General features: G+C 54.6%; 1 protein-coding gene across 13 annotated transcripts in view; it reads left to right on the top strand.

The window, feature by feature from the left end:
- Nucleotides 1-21,574, top strand: part of CRHR2 (corticotropin releasing hormone receptor 2) — a 48,169-nt gene that overhangs the window by 13,024 nt on the left and 13,571 nt on the right. For 5 of the 13 annotated variants that reach the window (XM_047695681.1, XM_047695685.1, XM_047695689.1 and 2 more), the window contains 5 exons: nt 3,139-3,264; nt 17,275-17,360; nt 18,748-18,857; nt 19,210-19,399; nt 21,138-21,291. In XM_047695681.1, the coding sequence (XP_047551637.1) occupies nt 3,139-3,264; nt 17,275-17,360; nt 18,748-18,857; nt 19,210-19,399; nt 21,138-21,291 (666 nt within the window). Of the gene's footprint in view, nt 1-2,652; nt 3,011-3,138; nt 3,265-17,274; nt 17,361-18,747; nt 18,858-19,209; nt 19,400-21,137; nt 21,292-21,574 lie in introns of those variants that run through there. The other 8 variants (XM_047695683.1, XM_047695686.1, XM_047695694.1 and 5 more) reach the window with 6 other exon arrangements.

Here is a 21,574-nt window from a genome sequence, read left to right as displayed (position 1 = left end):
AAGACACATGACAACGAGACGCTGTGTGTGTTTCCAGTGTGCTCTGCATGCCTATTTTGCTGTGTGCTGAAGGACCGTGTGTGTGCCCAAGCTTGCCTACAACTGCCCACTGCCACAGCAGCTGACATCAGAGGTGGGCCGGGAACACCTGCCTCACCCCGTGCTCCTCCTGACACATCCAGCACCTGTCACACTTCCATGAACCTACTTGCATCCTGTCTCCCTAGTCCCCGGGGGGATACACAACCATCCCATTACCTCCCCTCCCGGGCCCAACCCCAGTGCCTGGCCTGCTAGAAGATCTCCATCTCCGGGGGCCTGCCTTCCGCCACTGCTTCCTTAGTTAGCAAAAAGGCCCCACCGTTTGTCTATTTGTAGTTAGATTTAATCAGTTGAAAAAATTTTGAGCTCTCTATAGTTTCTTCCTCATTTACCTATTTACAAACACTCAAGTGAGCTGTAAAATCAACTTGTTCCAAAGCTGCTGCCTTCAGGTCCCTCTCTGCCACATCTAGAATAACACACGATTATGCTCATAATAATAGGATCCATGAAGAGATGGCCCTGTGTCCTGGGAACCAGGGCACCTTGGGTCTGTGGGTCTGTGCACGGGCCCTGACTGCCCAGTTGAGATGCAAAACAGGCTTTGGGTCTGCCCCTGAGATAGTCACTTCCCAGAGGGATCTTAAGGATGTGTGGTCTCCCAGTTAAGAGCCATCCAAGTCTCCCAGGCCATCCTACTCTGCAGAAACCTGTATGACAGGCAAGAAGTCCCTGGCCTCTGGTCACTGGGCACTCACCACACCAGCACAGTGGCTCTGATGATAAGCACCCTAATAACTTAGCTTGATTTTTCACTCTTTTCCCGTGTACTATGATCAGTGTGTGAAGGACCCTCCTTTATGCACGAATACAACTATTCCCGGGTGAAGACCTGGGCTGACCCTGCCAGCCACATTCTAGCCTATGTGGGACCCTGTGGGCTGGGGCTCAGCCTGGGGCTGGGGATAGGACTTGGCCTTGGGTTAGGTTGTGGACTCAGATCAGAAACTGGGGTTGGGACTCAACCTATCTTCCCTTGCTCCTGGCACAGGCTACTATACTATGAACACCCAGTGACCTTTGCGTCTTCAGCTACACAGAGCTAAGCCAAGGGCTCTAACGGTCCATTCAAGAGGTAGAAGATCGGCCTGGCTGGCAGACCTGCCCCTGGTACCTGCCAACCAGAGAGACCTGGAGAGATGCCAGTGCTCATCTCTGGTCTCAGTGCCCTCTGGCTCTCGGGCTCTGCCTTCCCAGTGACCAAAGCATTCATATGGAGGGAGAGTGGTGGAACTGGAACATACCAAGGCAGGCCAGCCCCCCTCTTCCCCTCTCTCTGCTTAGGACACAGGGTTAGCTCAGGGTGCTGTTGGCCTTCTCTGGCAGGCTTCTTCCCAGGGGAGGCCAGCAGGGGGGAGGACAAGACTAGTTCCCCTGGGACTTCCAGCCCAGTGGGGACTGGGTCCCAGCTCCCCCTGCGCTCTAAAGATAGAAACACTCAACACACACTCACACACACATGTACACCTTCCTCAGGCTTTGTGTCTCAGAACTCAGAGCCAGAGACTCTCAGGGCTGGGAGGGGCCTCAGAGAACATTTGGAGAAAACGTTCTCCAAGAACTCTTGGAGAAACAGCCCCAAGAATGGGGGTAACATCCAGGGAGAGTAGACACAGAGGCAAGACCAGAACTCAGCCTGAGTTGAGGTGTACCATACCCAGTCCCTGTCTCCTGAGCCCAAATACACACACACACACACACACTCACACTGGCATGGAAACTAGCTTCGGTTGGCCCCCGCCAAGCTAGGAGGACCAGAGACATGTTTTTACTTCTCACTTTGTTCTCTCTGGAGCTAAGGGCAGTAAGACCAGGGTATTCAAAATCCCCCAGATAATTTCAGCCGATTTCTCCCCTGGACTTCCCCCTTTCCATTAAATGACAACACTAACCTCTCCCCAGTCACCCAAAGGAGAGACTTAGTGCTCTCCCCGCCTCTTGGCTCCTGCGGGAACCCCCTCACTCTCTCACTCCTCTCTCCAGTCCCTCCTCACCAGGGCAGGCTGTCTTCTGAAATACCTCTCTACCCCATCCCCATGGCCTGGTCTCAATGTTCATCCATTCAGGCCACTCGATCTCACTACACTTTTCCGTGGCCTCCCTGCTGCCCTCAAAGCCTCTCCAATCCATTTCCTTCGCATAGGCCACATGGGCTTTTCTAGAGCACACATCTGCACGTGGGCTTTCCGCTCCCCTCTCCGTTCCCTTGCCTCCCGTCTCCAGAGTCCCGCCTCAAGGAGAGGAGACTCAGGCCGCCCAATTGTGGCTCTCGGTTACTGAGGCTGCAGTGGGTTCCCCCGCGCACGGGAGGGCGCGCTTTGCTGCCCCTTTCAGCCCCGGGGCCTGCGATCCTCCGACGGAGCTTTCCGGCACCCTAGGCGCATCTCCTCGTTCCCCGCCACCCTCGTCCGGACGTTGTCCTGGCCTGAGGAGACGGACTCCAGGCGGGGCGGGGGGCCGAGGGGGCCCGAGGGACCCGGAGGCCCGGGGCGGGGGGGGGGGGGGCTGGAGGCTGGGCCGGGCGGACAGGAGCCACCCGGCCCCGCCCCCTGGCGCCGCCATTGGCCGCGACCGAGCGGGTGGACCCGCGGCTCCGCGCGCTCCGCAGCTCCTCTCTGCAAGGGTCCCGATTTGACAGCCCCTGGCGGTGGGGCGCGGTGCCGCGAGGCTGCCCGGCAGGTCGGAGCTGGACCGGCCGGGGCCAGGCCCCCGCGCTCCCCGGACGGCTCACTCTGGCACCCAGTCCCTCGCAGCCACGCCGGGCGCGCACTCACACCCCCTCTGGGCGCGCGGCTCCCGGGCGCGATGGACGCGGCGCTGCTCTACAGCCTGTTGGAGGCCAACTGCAGCCTGGCGCTGGCCGAAGAGCTGCTCTTGGACGGCTGGGGGCTGCCCCTGGACCCCGAGGGTAGGCGGAGGCGACCGCAGCGGGCGGCGCGGGCTCCTTCCCGGCGTGCTGAGTGCGCCCCAGGCCCCGCGCTCGGAGCGCCCCCGGCACCCCAGCTAAGCCCCTCTCCTCTGTCACCCGTCTCCCAGGTGCCTACTCCTACTGCAACACGACCTTGGACCAGATAGGGACGTGCTGGCCCCGGAGCGCGGCCGGAGCCCTGGTGGAGAGGCCGTGTCCTGAGTACTTCAACGGCGTCAAGTACAACACGACCCGTGAGTGCCATTCCCCACCCCACCCCCACAACCCCCAATTCTCCGCGGCGGACTCGACGCCCGACGCCGGACAAGAGCGGTTTAGGGAGCGGGCACAGCTCTGGACCCGGCGTCGGAGACCTGCCGAGGGCCGCGGCGGCGTCATACCGCTGGCGTTGAGGTCCCCTTACAAAGCCGGAGGCGCTTCCTCCGTCCCCTGCCCTACTGTAGCTTCAGACCAGTAAGACGTCTGATTTGCCCAGAAGGGGAAGAAGGAAATACTTGCTCCCTTTTGAGGATTTTAAGGGCAAATCTCTCTCACATGTTATTTACTCTGGTTGCCTGAATTTCACCTTTGTTCAGCCAGTGCTACCGGCACGGGGTGGGCGGGGGGTGGGGGTGGGGGTGGAGGGTCCGTATATGCTCGGTTCCCAAATCCCGGGGTGAGTGCGGTGGTCAGACTCTTCCTACCAGAGAGAAAGGAGGGCAGGAGGCAGGAAAGATGGGGTGAGCACTCGTGTTGGGTGGGGGCAATAGACGCTTCTGGGGCAGAGTGTGTGGGTGGCACCTCACCCCTACCGGGATGTTCCAGACTAGCTCTCTGGGCTGTGAGTCAGGACTCCTGGGCAGCGTTACTCCTACTGCCCAGGTGATGTGTGATGTCTGAATCAGGACCACCCCACATTTCCCAGGGAGAACAGTCCAGGTCCTTCTTCCTCCTGGCAAACCACTGGTTGGCTTGACACTCTGGGGAACCCCGTAGTAGAAGCTGCTGGTGGGGTAATTCAGCACAGGCTGTGGGGAGTGGGGTTGGGGCAGAGTCTGTGCCCTGCGGGAGGTCTGATGGGTGCCAGTGGGAGTGTCTTGTAAGACCATGGGCCCTGGCCCACCTTGACCAGACACTCACATCAGCAGCCCCACCCCACCAGCAGGGAGAGGTCCTCCTGAGACCCCCAGGGCTTCCTTACCTGAAGCCCCTCATCCTGGAAACATCATAGCAACCTCTCTCTGCGTATCTGTGTTTGAACAGCAGCACAGCTCCCCATCACCTCACACAGGCACCGGTGCACACACACAGTCACACACATGCATGCATGCACGCACACACACGTACACACACACACACACACACACACACACACCTGTCCAAACTCTCAGGTGCTGAGGCCTCCTCAGAGAGCGATGGTTAGAGAACGAGACCACTGTGCCTGAGTCTAATGCTAAGCAGCACTCCCTTGTCTGCACCAGTGGAGGGCTCTGGTGGGCCCAGGGAGGAGCCGTGCTCAGAGGAGTCCAACAGCAGAGGTGCTCCTAATGGAAGCTGGTGGTAGAGGTAGGAGAGCCGCTGAGGAAGGTTTCTGCATTATCTGAGAACAAGCTTCCCACCCATGATTAAAATAAACCTCTCTGGATGAAAATGAAGCAGAAGGAGTTACTTTCATTCTCCTTTCCAGTCCTGAGATTCTGAAACTGTACTTTTAGGGTCCCATGAGCTGAATCAGAGGATCCTAGGGTCTCTAGTTCAGACTGGCCCTGGGGACAAAGGGCCAAGTGAGGTGATGAGGCCTCTGAATGCCATAGCCATGGACCTAAGGGAGCTCTGCTCTGCTTCCCCCCTCAGCCAGGGCTTCTCCTATACTCCCCACCAATCTGGAGCTCCCCAACAGTGGGGGGGGGTCTCTTCTTGGGGTGAGGAGTCTCTTCTTCAGAGCTGAGCACAGTATTTCTTCATTCAGCTTATTGATCAGCTACTATGTGCTGGCCACTGCACTGTCATTGAGGCCCTTGCTCACAGTTGCAACAGACAAAGGGAATACAGAGTGACAAATGCCCTGATGAAGGAGAGCAAGGGGATTGGAGGATGGGGGAAGGGAGACAGGTGAGGCAGAGGAGACTTCCCGAAGGAGGTGTTGGAGTGCATACCAGGCCACTCCCCTCACATCAAGTGAGAGGCTCAGAAAAGTTCAGGGCGCCCCTGAGGTTGGCAAATGGAGTGCCAATTAGCTCCCAGTATCTAATGAGCAATTTTCTTAATTTAGGACCAAAGTGCTGGCCACATGGTAGCTGCTAGGAAACTAGAGCACAGGGCGCTGGGAGCATGGCCATTAGCCAGTGCAGCCAGCTGAGGTGGGAAGAGCAGTGAAGCTAATGGCAATGGAAATGCGGTGACTGCTTCCTCCCCTGCCCTGCCTCCTGGTTGAGGCTTCCTGTTGCCCCATTGCCTTTGCAGTGGGATCCTTCCTTTATGAAGGATGCAGGAAGGAAAACAGCTTCAATGAGAAGCCTTGGGGAAGAGGAAGAAGAGTTTGGCTCCTCTTCCTGCCCACTTTTGCTAGGCTGCAGCCAATTCCCCACTGAAGCCTCATTCTTCAGAGGGCCGGCATTCCTGGGGTAAGAAAGCAGCTAGTGATTAGTTCCCATGAACTTTCTTCCACTCAGCTGAACACAGAGAATGTGCCACAAATCTACCAAGTGTGGATCATTTTCCAGGTGCCAGCTACCACGGGGAGAGCTTTGCCCAGGTGATCCCACTCATCTCCACCTTCTCATTGCCCCCCCCCATCCCGCCCTGAGATATGTAACCCTTTTATGCCCATATTGCAGTCAGGAAAACTGAGGCTCAGAGACATGGAGTGACTTTCCCAAGTTATAGTTCATTCCTAGGCACCAGTGCAGGCAGAGAAATCCACAGCCCATACTCTTAACCACAGGGCAATGTTGCCTCCAAAAGAGATAGTTTTGGGGGAGAATTTAGAGGAACAGAAGGATGTCTCCACTCTGGAGGACTGGGGAGGTCTTCGCCCACAGAGCTGGACTTAGGAAGACAGGGCAGATTTTAGCAGGTGAAAGTGGAACAGGTACACAGGAGGAGGTGAAACCATTGCTTTGTCCCTCGGGACCGGTGAGTGTTGTACAGAGTGTAGGTAGGAGAAGAAAGAAACAGACGCGTGGATATTGGTCTGGTGACGCAGGGTGGTGCAGTGGGTTTTGCTGTCCATGCAGGATAGAGCCTAGGGCAAAGGAGGTCTGCTGTGGGGCCCAGAGCCCCTGGAGACAAGAGGAGGGATCAGGAGGCTACTACAGCTGCCCAAGTCTAATGCGGGCTGCAGGAGCCAACTGAGGGGATGGAAGCGGGAGACGTGGGCACCTGGAATATACAGGACTGGGGTGAGATGGGGACTCAGGAGGAGTCAGGGATGACACCAGGACAATGCTGAGCCTAGGTGGAGGAGATATGTTGGCCCTAAGGAGCTGGAGGGACATCTGAGTGCAGATGTCCATCCAGAACATAGTCTGCTGGAAGGGGAAAGCCCAGGAAAGCGCCTTCTGCTAGAGACAAGACCTTCTTGGATGTGAGGTTAGCTGACAGGTACAGGTGGCCCGTGGGGGAGGATCATTCAGAGTCTTGATAATTTTTACCCAGAGACAATGTCCAGATGCAGCACAGCCAAGGGAAAGGATGGGACTTGTCCATGGCCACACAAGCTAGTCCCTGCAGAAGCAAGTGAAATGTCTGTGTGTCCAAGTTCCCTCTAGGGTTCTCCCCACTGCCCACATTTCTGTGGCCCAGGTTCCGTGGGCCTGGGTCGTCATTTGACCTGTGTTAACTCATTAATCTTTACGCTGACACTTTAATGGAGGTGTAGTATTATCCTCATACGACACATGGGGAAATGGAGGCACAGAGAAGTTAATTGACTTTCTGAAAGCCACACGACTTGTAACAGCATAAGGATTCCAACTCCGGCTCTGCTGCCTCTTAGAAAACAACTGTGTTGGCTTAAATAGAGAACGGATTAGTTGAAAAGATATCAAGAAGCTTGTGGCATCACCGAGTGGGCTGAAGAACCAGATTTGGGGCCCCTAGCCAAGAGCTCAGGGCAGAGTTGACCCAGTAAGGGAACTCTGCTCTCCCTGAGTGCGACCTGGCCACCAGCTGGGCCACAGTCCCGCTGCCACCAACCTCCCAGGATGCGGAAGCTTCCTGCAGTGGCCGCTGGGAGCCTTTCTCCCTGTCTCCATTTTGTGGACCCCAGCTCACTAATGCCCTGGGGGCAGGTGCCTCTGATGGGGAGGGAGAATGTGGGGGGCTCTAGGTCACACACCCTGACTCTGGAAGGTGAGGGCTCAGCATTTCAGTTCTGGGGCAGGAGGTGGCCTCTGCCTCCCCTCAAGTTTCTTGGAGGCCTATGGGATGCAGATTCAAATTCTATCATAATGTCTATACACAGTATCTACTGGAGCAAGTCTGATCCTCTTCCTGGGCCTCAGTCTCCCTGTCTGCAAGGAGAAAGGAAACGGACTAGCCCGAAATAGGCAATATACTCCATTTCCTGCCACCTCCCACCATCCTGAGCCCATGTCTGTGTGCAGGTGTCTGTGCGTCTCCCTGTCTTTGTCTCTGTTCCTCTCTATGTGTGGCTCCAGCTTTGTCTTTGGATGTATTTTCTGTTTCTCTCTTGTTTTCTATCTCTGCTATTTTCTCTCTTCCTCCTTGCCTCCCTCCATCCTTCCTCTCCAGCTCTCTTCCTCCGTTTCTCCCTTCCCCTCCCCACCCTCTCCCCTCCATTCTCCCTCAGTCCTCTCTCTCTCCCTCCTCCCTCCTCCTCATTTCATTCTCCCTGCTCCCTTCATTCTCACCTCCTCCTGCCTGTTCCTGGGGCCCTCGTGGCTGTGGTGATGGTGGGGGGGCTGTCCCCTCCCACATGGGGCCCATGTCCCCCCTGCAGAATTGCTAAATCCAGCAAGGCTCAGCTTCAGTCTCTTGCTCTCAGGCTCCCACCGTGTCCTGTTGGCAACTTCAGGGCCCATGTGTACAGAGGCATCTGCCAGGAGAAGGGGGAAAAAAGACACTCCACCCGACTTAAACCCATAGAGAGGCCTGGGGGTCCATACTTCCCAGAACCCCACTCTAGAGATGTGCTGAAGCATGGCTTGTGTTGGAAACACATAAACTGTGTGGTCTCCAGCTAGGGGCATCTTCCCACTGGGTCAGCCTGCTTCTGTAGAAATCCCCTCTTCAGCCCTGAGGAGACATGGTGATAAGAAGGGCTGAACCCTGCCCTCAGAGAATCCCAGGCTGCCTCAAGACCAGATTCACACAAACCAATAGTCAGGGATTGGAAAGAGGGGCTTGGTGGGCCCTGGCGCATTCCTGGAAAACTTCCTGGAGGAGGTTCTTGGGAGCAGTTCTTGAAGGTCTTGGAGCAGTGGAGGCTCCACATTTGTGTCATATGAGGGTATGAGCCTCAGGAAGGGATCCAAATAGAGCCTCCCCTCTAGGCAGAGGAAATGGAAGCTGGGAATCTAAAAACTTAGGTCTACATTCTCTATCCCCAAGTGAGACCTATTCACATCTGGACCTCTGAGTCCCAGGGGCAGGAAGTTAACCCTGTTTAAGAATGGTTTTCATGCTGGGAGAGAGGGAAAGTGGGACATGCCTGGCCATCACTGAGGGTTTGGCAAAGAGGAGGAGGAGGGAAGAGAGACTGAGCAGAATGGATACCCCTCTGGCCATCCAGACATTCAGGAACTTCCCAGCTGCAAGGCCTCCTGTTTGAGTGCTGCCCTCACCTCCCCTGTTGCTTAGGGGTGGAAAATAACTAGCCCAGAAAGGACAAGACACTTCCCTAGCATCCCATAGAGAGCCAGGGCACCGAATGGCCTGTGCTGGTTCTGAAAACTTTTGGCCCTTGCTCTAGCATTTTTCCGCCTTGCATGCCTAGACCTGGGCAGCCGAGCAGTGAGACAGTGATGTCTCAGCTGCCCCCCCCCCCCCCCGCCTGAGGACCCTTCATCTCAGAGAGGACCAAGGGTGCCACCACTCCTGATCTCCCTCCCTCTCTTCCCAGGAATCCTCCAGCTCTCACACGTCCTCTTCCTGCCCATCTCACCTCTCACCGGCTTCGTGAGAGTACTGCCCCCTTTACTAGAAACAAGCTCTTCAAACACGAGAAAGACCTGAGTTTTCCAGGGGCTCCTGTTTTAGAGGGAAAGAGGAAGAGAGAGAGAGACTTTAAAAAGAAAAAAAAAGACTTTGTTTAGAGAGAGAGCATGCACTAGTGGGCCTAAGGCAGAGGGAGAGAGAGAATCCCAAGCAGGCTCCATGCGCAGAGTGGAGCCTGATGCCAGGCTCCATCTCACAACCCTGAGATCATGACCTGAGCTGAAATCAAGAGTCAGATGCTTAATCGACTGAGCTCTCCAGGCATCCTGAGAGAGAGAGACTCTTGAAAAGAGCTTTCTGATAATGGCTCTTAAGTGAAATAGCAGTCACGATTGTAGGAGCTCTTGGGAGGAGGTTGATTCCAAAAGGAGGGGAAGGTAAGCTGGGAAGACTTCACAGAGGAAATGTTGTTGGAGAGGGTCTTGAAAAATTGGGCCAGAGATGTGCCAGCTGGAAGGGAGAGTGCAAACAGATGGAGAGGAGATGTGGTAGAGGGAATAGGGGTATGGAGGCTTTGAACACCAGTCCAGACCATGGGCCTCAGTTCTGCTGGTGGTAGTGCTGCCAGCTGCTTACCCATAGCCCCACGGTGCAGGAACGGAATATTCTGGGCGGGGATTTTCAGGATGTACCTTTGAATCTAAATCCAGGCTGCCTGAGAATTTTAACCTTGCCCTTCCCCTCTCCTCCTTCCTACTCAGTCAAGTCAGAACTGCAGCACCCTTACCTACCTGACTCCCAGCCCCAAGCAACCACCTGCAGAGTCTGGAACCCCACAGCAAAGCCCCACCCACAGTGACTCTCAGGGACCATCCCCAAGGGCCCCGAGTGCCGTCTACCCATCCAAAAACCAGGTCCTCCAGAGCCTGGTGGGGAGCTCCTGTTACACCTGTGGAGGTTGGGGTCAGGGAGAGCAAGAGGAACCCAATGCAGATCCAGGAAGGCAGATTGAAGTCCTGGCTGTGCCCTGATTCACCAAGGGACAGGGAGGTCCCCCCTCATACACGTCCCAGTGTCCTCATCTGGGTGGAGGGGACAGAAAATATGCTGTCCTTGCGAGGCCCTGTCGCACCTGGGGAGACGTAGCTGCTTGGGGTTTCTGTGGACAGCTGGAGTGCTGTCAGCAGGGTAAGTAAAGAATAAGGCCCAGAATAAGGAGAATTTGTGTTCTCGGCATCACGTCCTCGAGGGTCCTGCTCACGGCAAGTATAGTTGTCCTCGTTCTGGGTGGTGTGGCCTGTCATCTCTGAGAGCCACTGAAAGTCTGTGGCCCCACCGTGGGAGGGAGCAGTAGGAGGGAGGATCTGATCCCAGAGGCCTCCAGAGAGAGGCAGATCCTTGGCCCTCCAGAGCAATGCCATTGTCGGTAAAAAGAGGACATAGGATTCCCGTCGAAGATGTCTCCACTCCACATTACTTCACAGAAACTATGGTCGAAAGCCGGTTGTAATTCTGGCCAGGCCACGGACTGCTTATCTTACCTTTGGTTAGGTCTTTCTCCTCTTTGGGTCTCAGTATCTCTGTATTAGGTGGCGGGGGGAGCTTGGCGAGTTCTCACGGTCCCCCAACATTGATGTTCCTCTTCTCCACGGCAGTCTCTGCCTCAGGGGTCCCCCATTCGCCTTCTCCTCCCTGTTTCCCTGTGCGGGTCGCAGGCTAGCATCATGGCGACAAGCCCATTGAGCGTTGCTAGGGATGACTGGCAGGAGGCAGCCCTGCACCACAGAGGCTGGAGCTGGCTGGTAGGCATCTCTTCCCACTTGCATCAACCCTGGGGAGGACCGTGGTCTTGCACAATGAGCTGGATTCCAGTCACACCTCTTCCCTGTTTCATGGGCCCTGTGTGGGCTGCATGAAGCAGCTCTATGCCTCCCTGACTCAGTTTCCCCACTGTCGGCTGTAAGTATAGACATTTCCCCCTACCACGCCTCTCAAGGACGGAAAGGCATCATGAGTGGAAAGTCCTTTGGAAATAAGGAGCTGAGGGTTTTCGGAGGTCCAGATGGACAGTTGGGGCCCCGAGAGCAGTGTGCACACAATACTGAAGAAATGGACTAGAAGTTCCCTGTCTCTCACTCCAGATGTCCTAAGCAGCTGGCCCTGGGGAGGTCCCTCCCAACCTGGGGTTTGTGTTGATGATGGCAGGTTTCCAGACCCTCAACCCAGCATTCCTTCTAGGTCAAGCTGGTTCAGAGCTTAGAGGAGCAACCCCAGCAGCCACCCCCACCCCCAGTGGGCTGTGATCAGACCCAGACAAGAAATGTCCCAGCTGGGCCCCAGAGCAGGCCAGCTCTGGTCCATTGCCACAGCATCTAAGCAGTGCAGGGGTGCTGACTCCGGGAGAAGTGCCTTGTTTGGGAAGCTCGGAAAACTACGCTGTTGGCACCACGACCAGCACTCCCCCAGATGGTGTCTTAACTGGACACAAAGAGCAACTTGTCATGCCCCACAGCATCATCGCCTCAACCAGCAAGTAGAGATATTTTTTCTACAAAAGATAAGAAAGGTGACCAAGGTGAAAGGCAAAGATTTCCCAGCAGGGCCTCAAGCCAGGACAGGAAGATCATGGCCATCACCTTCCAGGGAGAGTCAGTCAGGGGGCTTGAGGGTGGGGTATCTGGCCCCTCAGGCATTTTCTGCCCCAGGGATCTGGACATGAAGTTGCTAAGACACTGCAGGCATGACACAGTTTGCTGCATCTTCTAGAACACGGTGGCTCGGTGACCCCCAGCATGTCACTGTCCCTCTTTGGGCCCCTCCAGACCAAATGAGGGAGAAGCTGCCTCCCCCTCTTACATTCCCAGGAAGATGCCTGCTGACTCAGTTCCCAGGATGCTTTCCTGGGACCAGGGGAGGCTTTCTTGCTGGCAGTGGGAGGATGTCTAACTGCAGCTTTGTGGTTTGGGACTGACAGCCCCTACCCCGTGTGGGATTGTACTCATGGTGCAGCCCCTCTGACAGTAGGGCTCAGCCTCCCTGTGGCCTGTGTGGGAGACCTAGGTGCCTCCTGCAGGTAAGACTGTTGGGCATTTGCTGTGCAGCTTGACAGAGCCTGGGCGCCCAAGGTGGCAGACTATCTTCTTGGCCTGCTCTGAGACTCTCATCCTCATTCAGAGTTAGTCACATAGATAACAGCACCACCTCAGTCCATCCTGAGCCCCTGTGTACTCAGTCTGGGTAGTTCGTAGGGAAGGGCCAGAGGAGAGGGCAGCCTAAGCCTTCCCCACCCCTACCCCCCTGAGCTAGCTGGGAAAGAGCAGTCCTAGCCCACCAGGGAGCAGTGGAACCCTCAGGGAGCTGGAACAGCCATGAAGAAGCTGGGGCTGAAGCTGGGCCTGAAGAGCCTCGCAAATCAGTGTGATGAATGCAGACTCGAGGGCTGTGTTTCAGGAGCTCTCCAAGGCCATCCATATGCTTTGGTGGGGAGTGGGGGGTGTGGAGTGGTACCATTCTGCTGTCCACAGTGCTGAAAATTCCTGTCATGCACAGTGACCTCATTCCTTCAGTGAATAGTGCTTCTGGCCCTTTCCACCTCCCTGCCAGCATTACTTGACCTAACTTCTTGTCCGTTTTCCCCAGATATCTATCCCCCTCCACCAGTCCCACTCACTCCCTGTGCCCCACCTGTCCCTTAAAATCTTTCCCCCATAACCATCACCCAAAAACGGTCCCTCGTGGTCTCTGTCTCCCATGTCTTGTCAGTTAGACTGTCAGACATAGAAGTGCCCACGTAGGGAGCACCTGAAAGTATACAGGGACGGTTGGAGTTGTCACATAGCTCGAGGGTAGTACTGGGTTCATCAGGTTGAAAGTCCTACATAACAGATAACCGATCTACCTGAGATGCCAATAGCATCTTTGAGAAATGATGTACATCACTTTATTTTTTTTTAAGATTTTATTTATTTATTTGACAGAGAGAGACACAGCGAGAGAGGGAACACAAGCAGGGGGGTGGGAAAGGGAGAAGCAGGCTTCCCGCTGAGCAGGGAGCCCAGATGTACATCACTTTAACTGAGAGGAGAAACTGAGGCCAAGAGGGCAGGGACTTAGCTAAGGTCACTTAGCCTGCCAGCCAGAGACAAAACCACAGCTAGAAGAGCAACCCCCCTCTTCTCACAGCCAGGCTTCCGAACCGCTTAGATGACTGCCTGAATCAGGAGCTCTCATCAGAAAGGGGTTGGCATCTGAAAGAGGGACAGGCCATGGTAATTGGGGCTTTTGACAGGACAGGGGCACTTAGGGGGAAGAGGCCTGGCACACTGCGGGAAATAGGGAGCAGCATTCCCAGGCCACAGAGCCCTGCACAAGAGGACCCTGCTTGCATCCTTCAGACCCTAATGCCCCTGGCAGGCCACACCACACACCACCGGCATCGATCTTTGGCAGGGGCACTTGGGTTGCTGTGGCAACAGGCACGGACCTCACCACATCCAGTTCTGAGATTCTGGTCCGGCCACCTGCCCTCAGATTTTGCGTGCCCATCCTCCCATGGTTTCCAGTTTGGGGGGGGGGGACTCTTCTGTCTTACTCTGTCTTACTCTCTCCTGTCCAAAGCTGTGCTTGAGGGCACAGTGTCCTCATTAGCAAGCTCCCCCGAAGAGCTGGGCACATCTGTCTTCCAGGCCTCTGGTACCTGGAGTCTGCAGCCAAAACCTCATCTCCAGGCACGACTGAGCTCCCAGAGGGGAGCCCCCTTCCACCACCACATCCCACAGCTCAGACCCTGCTTTCCAAGGTGTTGGCAGATCTGAGTTTGTTTGTTGCATCCAATATGTACTTCATGGCTAATTCCTGCGGGAGACCCGGGGACCCCCATATGGCCTCTGCCTACCTGTCTGTCTCCAGGGAGCTTAAGTTCAGTAAGCAAAGAAAAAAAAAAAGGATCAGGTCCAAAAAGGTGAAACCCTTAGTGAATTATGGCAAATGCTCTAAACTTGATGTTTGGTTTTCAAACTACGGGTCAGAGCACCATAGTGGATGGTGAAGTCAAATTCGTGAGTCATGACCAGCATTTGTATAGAAAATAAATAGAATTCATTAGAATAGAAGAGGAGGAAGAATATCATAGCTGTGGTCAAGATGAATTTTGCTTTGTGAAACTGGCCTCACTAATGTAGGGCGTGTGTGGGCTGGAGGTGGGGGTGTGGATGGGCTGGATGTGTTGGTGGGGCTCAAGGACAGTCAAATGTGAAGGCCCATGTTTCGAGAGATGGCAAGGCCTAGAGGAGGCATTTAGAGGAAAAAAAGAGATGGCTTGAATGCCTGGGCTGCTGGGGAAACCTGCGGGAGGAGAAGGCGCTTGACCTATGGTTTAGAAGATAAGAAGGGGTTTGTCAGTAAGAGTGAGGAGGGTGTTTCAGGGTGGGGGGGTTCGGCACAGAGCCAGCTATATGCCAGGCCCACCAAGGCAAATGCCAAGTGCCATGTGGAGTGGTGGCAGAGGGGGTTGGCTTCCAGAAAAGAAAGCCAGGATAGAGAAGTCATAAAATTTGGCACCCCTGGTAGGCATTGACGTAAGGGACCAGGAAGGTCTCAGATTTGCAGTATCTCTACCATGACTCCCTCCCTCCTCAGGCCTACCCCATGCTTATTACCATCATGAGATATCACACTTGGGAAAGTATTCTGAGTTCCTGTCTTTGGTTAGCCCCACAACGATCAGGCAGACCAGACTCGCACTCCAAAATAACTCAGGCCAGGGTATGAGCAAGGGATGAAGTGTGAGGCTCAGGCTCATGGGACTCTTGGGTGGGGTGGAGTCGGGGACTCAGAAGAGAGAAATCTGTGAGATGGGAGCAATCAAAGAGGCCTTCCTGGAGGAAGTGCTTAGCCACTGAACTCCAGGAAAGCTGGATAACATCTATGAACACATCCTTAGAAGATAAATGTTCTGACCTTTGAACCAGAGCCAGGGTCAGGACCTATCTCACCTTAGACAAGCTGGTTGAGAAAGACCCTAAACCCTTATCTGTAAAGGATTATTCACTTTACAAAAGGACCAGCCCGCCCCCAGATACCTTTACATAGGTCTATTTGACTCACCCCGCACTCTGACCTTCAGTTCAGTAACATCACTAACTCTATGCATTGGGTTCTCTTAACTGTAGAAATTTCTCTTTCTGTAGTAAAACAGCCCTGAGGAAGGAGAAAACCCAAGAGTGGATGTGGGTGCCACGTTTAGGGGTAAGGGGCTGGTGTCCTCACTTTGGGGTCAAGATCATCTCGACTCCCACCAGGGCCAGGGCAGCAACCTTAGGCCAGTAACAACCCTGAGCCTGAAGACTTTCTGAGCTCAGAGCACCAAATTAAAAAACAATTAAGCTAATAGACTCTCCCCCATTGTTTCTGCTCCTCAACAAGTGCTCCCTGAATCCCACTACTTTGAACTCACTATCAGCTCAACAGAAGTGGTTTTTTTTAAGTAACTTAATTATTTCAGAACTCATTGTTTCCAGAAGCAATCTGTTTCCCCCTCCAGCTCTATGACTCTCTGCTCTGGGAGCTACTTATTTTAATTAGCTTTGTAGTATATATCTGACAGCAACCCAAAAGAAAAATCCACACATAACTGCCCATTAGCCAGAGAGCTGAAAAAGCCAGCATAAGTCACCCCCAAACCACAGATCACTCAGAATTTGTAAGGAAGTAGGGGAGATCACTTTCACATTCATGGGGCAAAGCAGAGGCTGGCAAAGGGCTCTGGCGTTCTCAGGTGGGAGGTTCGTCCTGGCTGGAGGTTGAGTGTGGGCTACCTGGAGGTGGTGGCTTGGGGGCTAGGACTTACAGTCAAGCTCAGTTTTTAAGAAAGATGAAAGATGATCAGGAAAGATGAGCATTCTCTGATCTTCCTGCGTTCCCCCAGGATGGAGCCTGCACTTGTGGCCATCAGACACTGGTGCTCTGAAGAGTCTGGGCAGACTCCTGTCAGACACCAAGAGATCTCACACAGTGCTCTCACAGGCAGCCACAGCTCAAGGTCGGCAACACAATCCCGCTTCCCTGGGTGTCCCTCGTTCCTGTGTCCCACTGCTTGGTAGCAAGGGGTTTAGAACGTGCAACCTGAAGCCAGACCTTCTGGATTTGAATCCTGGCTCTACCCCTTCTCATTTCTACAGCTTTTGACAAGTAGGTTAATCTTTTTGTGCCTTAGTTTCCCCTTCTGTAAAATGGGTTACCATTACTCATGGGGTTGCTGGGAGGATTGAAGGGATGAGCTTATCAAGATCGGTCTGGTGAGCGGCCACTCTGTGAAGGGTAGCTGGTGTTAAACAGAACTGCTGCTGGGAATTAGTACGGATCGCCTGCGTATAAAGTGAGAGAAGACAGGCACCTGGGCAGCTTAGTCAGTTAGGCAGCTGCCTTCACCTTGGGTCATGATCCCAGGGTGCTGCGATCAAGTCCTGCATCAGGCTCCTGCTCAGCAGTGAGCCTGCTTCTCCCTTTCCCTCTGCTGCTCCTCCTGCTCGTGTGCTCTCTCACTCTCTGTCAAATAAAATAAACAAAATATTTTTTAAAATAATAATAATAAATAAAATGGGAGAAGAATGGGAATTTGGTGTGTAGAAAGCAGCAACTCTGCAGGCACAACAGGGGTCCCAGTCAGGTTCCATTCCAAACAAAATTAAATAAGGTATACAAAATGCTAGTCAAAGATTATATAAAAAATGGATCTTATTCTGCATTTTAGCTACCATGTATGGTAAGCCTTTTGCACGATTTTCACCTAAATGACTTTCCTGTGAACTTTTATTTTCTAAAAATTATCTTATTTATTTGAGAGACAGAAATCACAAGTAGGCAGAGAGGCAGGCAGAGAGAGGGGGGAAGCAGGCTCCCCGCCAAGCAGAGAGCCCGATGTGGGGCTCGATCCCAACAGCCTGGGATCATGACCCGAGCTGAAGGCAGAGGCTTAACCCACTGAGCCACCCAGGCGCCCCTCCTGTGAACTTTTAAACGTGTGTTGTGTTTCCTGACCTAGAGAGGCTGAGAAGTATGAACCTTATCCCGTGGGCACCTGGGAGCCAGGGAGTGTTCTTGAGGAAGGGAGTGACCTGCCTCTTGGTGGTTGGCATATTTTGTAGGGAATGCCTATCGAGAGTGCTTGGAGAATGGGACGTGGGCTTCACGGATCAACTACTCACAGTGTGAGCCCATTTTGGATGATAAGGTGAGTGGCCCCCACCTTGCACACCCCTCATCCCTGTACAGGTATCAGGACTCAGGGTGACCATGGAGGATCCCAAGGGTGACAGAACCAGCTCTTGTGCAGCCCAGCCATATCTTTTTGCGCTTCTTCCCCCTGCCTCCACGTCCTGTTCCCTGCTCAGTGACGCTACAGGAGAGAAGGGGGACACAGACCTCCACCTTTGGGAGAGCTCTGGCTGGCAGAGGACACAACCATCTCTGGCATGTGACATAAGAAGGGAATGACATTGTGACCCATGTCCCAAACAGCTAACAGACTGACTTCCTTCCTCCTCCTCTGGGCCTCAGTTTCCCCATCTAGCATTCTGATTCTGTGGCTCCATCTGGAAACAAGCACTGCCTCCGGAAGGCTGGGCCCCAAGGGGATCTGGGTCCTGCTCACACCTCAGCAGCCCCCTTGCTCTGGAATTGGGCTCCAGGCTGCTGCAGTGCCGACCTCCTCCCCTTCGAAGCTACACCTCGCTCCTGACCCAAAAGGACACGTCCCATGGCCACCCCCCTCCTCATTCACCATTATAGCCCTCAGTGAATCTGCAACTTTCCCCAAGAAGTCCAGGTTCAGAGGGAAAAGGTTGAGCTACCCTGAGAAAGGGATGCTACAAAATGTGAGCCAAAGGGGGTCTGTGGTGGGGCCATGGGAGAGGCAAGTGAGATGGGTCATAAAGAAGGAGACTCCTCCCCAGACCTCTGTCCTCTCTCAGCCCCTCTGAGCAGTGGCAAACCATGGTGGGCGTGGGGTTAGGGGAGCCTGCCCTGAAAAGAAGGAGTATTTTACCTGCCTCTTTTTAGAATTGCCAGCACATAGTGATCATAAAAAGGAGACGGGCTTTTATTTGGTGTTAATATTGTTCTTAAGTTCTCTACGGACATTGCGTCCCCTTGTTGCTGCATCAAGGACAGACAGATCGCAGGGCACCCTCCAGACATCCCCGAGCCTGCTGCTTCTGAGGCAGGAGGGCAGGATGGCCCCATTATACAGATGTCAAAACTGAGGCCCGGAGATATAAGTCCACTCGCCCTCAGTCACTCAGCCAGCAAGGGTCTGAGCTGAGATTAAACACAGCTGTGGCAACTCCCAGTCCAGAGTTAAAAAGATAATAAAATCCCAAGATATCATGTCAGGCATATTCTGGGAAACATCAGGGGGTCTGACTGCAGCCATTTGTCTGTCTGTACCAAGAGCCACCCACGGCCAACGGGAGTGAGCGCTAGGAGCCAGATGTGGTGATGACACTTGAAGCCATTTCTGCCTCCAAGCTCAGGACACACAGTGGGGGCGTAGCTGGAGTGGCCAGCTCCAGCCTCTGTGTGCCCCATGCCTCCATCTGCTTGTGTGTCTTTCTGTCCAGCAGAGGAAGTACGACCTGCACTACCGTGTCGCCCTCGTTGTCAACTACCTGGGTCACTGTGTTTCTGTGGCCGCCCTTGTGGCTGCCTTCCTGCTTTTCCTGGCCCTGCGGTGAGTTCCCCAACCCCCCTCATGGCCTGCTGCTTTTCCCTGCCCTTCCCCCATAGCGCCCCCCATCACCCCTCCCAGACAGTCTCGCCTCCACTTGGCAGGGTGGGGCAGGGCCATGAACCCAGTGGACAGAGGGGTCTGGGGGAGGTGCCGAGGCTGGCTCAGAGAGATCCCACTGCGGCCACCACAGGGGGAATGTGGCTCCTGGGGCAGCATGCCTTCATCAGAGGTTGAGTCTCTTACCTGGCCTGGAGGATGGGGGGTGGGGAGTGCCAGTCCCAGTTGTTTCCTGACCCCAGGCAGAGCCCTGCTCATCTCACTCCCAATCCTGCCTGACCCCTACCTCCCACAGGAGTATCCGCTGTCTGCGGAATGTGATTCATTGGAATTTGATCACCACCTTTATCCTGCGCAACGTCACGTGGTTCCTGCTGCAGCTCATTGACCACGAAGTGCATGAGAGCAATGAGGTCACCGGGCTGACCCTTGGGGCTGGGGGGCTCCGGCACTGGGGGCACCCATCTCTCTTACCCAGTCCTCAGGTGGAGACCCGCACCTGAGCTTACCTCTACCCTGATCATTGTCCCTCCTGAGCTGGGGCCAGAGTCAGGGCAGGGGGTGCTGCCGGGCCGGGGTCTTGGGAGCAGTGCAAACCTCAAACCAGACTGGGTTAGCCTCTTCCGCTCCCCGTCTTCTAAATCTAGGACCTCCCAAAGACCCCTTAGAGAAGAAGCAGCTAGAACTAAGCTCCATTGAACTTTATCTCGATTGCAATGAGAGACCTGTCGGGGTTATTTTCCCCATTATACAGACATGGAAAGTGAGGCTCAGGGAGGTTACATGACCCTGTGATGCCAGCAGGATCTTGACCAGGGCACCCATGTGTTAGCTACACAGGCTGGAGTTGTGCCAACGGCTGCTGTACTCTGTCCAAGTCACTGCAAAACCCGAGACTAACCCAGGGCCAAGCACAGAGTCCTGTGGCACACCATTAAAGACTTCTCAATACATTTTCTTTGGACGGTGGACCTGAGCAGGCACCCCACCTGGTTTGACCTTTCACTTGTCCCTCATTAAGCTCTGCCTCGGCACTCACTGAGTTCAACCGAATCTGGGGGGCCCTATAGCTGCATACTAACTTGTACTGATAAGATGTCACTTGGCTTGGAGAAAAAGCAGTTGGGAGGAGGTGACCTTTAGCTTCCCACCTCAGCAGGCCTTTTTGAGAAGAGGAGACAGACAACCATGTGGGGCCTGAGATCAGGGCTAGAGCCCTGGGGGAAAGACACAGAGGCAGAGAACAGCTCAGTCCAGGACTGCTGACTGCCGGTGCCCTCGGAGCTGGACAGAGAAGGCGTGTGGTGTCTGCAGGGCAGAGAACTCCCATCACGGGGCTTTCCTGGCCACCGTTCTCCAGATCTCAACCTCGGCCTGAAGGTGCCCTGGGGAAGAAGCCTGGGGAAAGATGGCTAGGTCAGGAGGCCTGGGAGCTGGCCATGGCTGGCTGCGGCCCTGGACAAGCTTTTCTCTGCCCACACCCCCATCTCCCCTCTGCAGGGTACTTGGGAGGGTGGGTAGCCCTGCTCAAAGGGACAGGGACAAAGGCAAATGGCAACAACCCTCATTTCTTGGTGCCCACCTTAGCCAGCCTGCATCTCCTTGACCCACCCTGTTAGGTGCCATTAGCAGTTTCTCCGTGTCCCAATGAGGCTCAGAGGGGCACGGCAGCCTGCCCTGGAGATGGTGAGTCTCCACCCAGAACCAGCCGTGATCATCCTAAACCCAGAATCTTCCAAACCCGGAGATTTTGGAGAGTCACCTCGATGGCTGCAGCTCTCCTTCATAACCCAACACTATTATTTATGCAACAACTTTCTTTTAATTGACTCACTACTTTTTTTCTACGTGAGATTTCCTATTTCATCCCTAAATGGAAACCTTGCTATGGCTCAAAGATGACTCTTGAAAAACTGACCATGGAAACAGCAGTATTGTTCAGTCCTAGCCTCTGCCTACAGAAAGCTCAGAGCCAGACTCCCTCGTTCTTTATTAAAACGAGATCAGAAAATGCAGGGGGCGCAGCCCGAGAAGGGAACAGTGCCAGCTGCCCCCTTAACTTCACCCCAAACAGGGAGACAGAATTAGGGGGCATGTGAAGCTTCCCAGAGCCAGGTTAGAGGGTCTAGAATGCATGTCCAGGAGGTAACTCTGGGCGGGTGCCTGCACTGTGCACTGGGCCCTGGCCCCAGGCAGCCCCTGACCACCGCCTGCCCCGTGCAGGTCTGGTGTCGCTGCGTCACCACCGTCTTCAACTACTTCGTGGTGACCAACTTCTTCTGGATGTTCGTCGAGGGCTGCTACCTGCACACGGCCATCGTCATGACCTACTCCACCGAGCGCCTGCGCAAGTGGCTCTTCCTCTTCATCGGATGGTGTGAGGGTCCCTGGGGGTCACGGGGCCTAGTGGGGAGGGGGCAGTGCTGACAAGGTCACCTGCTTTCATCTTGGGTCTGAGGACAGGTGCACACCCCTGCCCGCCATCCCCAGGACAGGCTAGGGAGGCAGCCGCTGCCTTCCCTTGCTGGAAGGGAAGAAGCAAGCAGTAGCTCCAACAGAACACTTTACAAACACCCCCTCTTTGCCTGGGAAGACGAAGCCAAAGACCTATGTCTCTGGCTTCGAGAAAGAAGCTGACCAGCTCCACTTCTCTATCAAAT

The sequence above is a fragment of the Lutra lutra genome, chromosome 11, assembly GCF_902655055.1.
Source record: "Lutra lutra chromosome 11, mLutLut1.2, whole genome shotgun sequence".
In the NCBI taxonomy this organism is placed as follows: domain Eukaryota; kingdom Metazoa; phylum Chordata; class Mammalia; order Carnivora; family Mustelidae; genus Lutra; species Lutra lutra.
The sequence above is the reverse complement of the archived record's forward strand: the minus strand, read 5'-3'. Positions and strand labels throughout refer to the sequence as shown.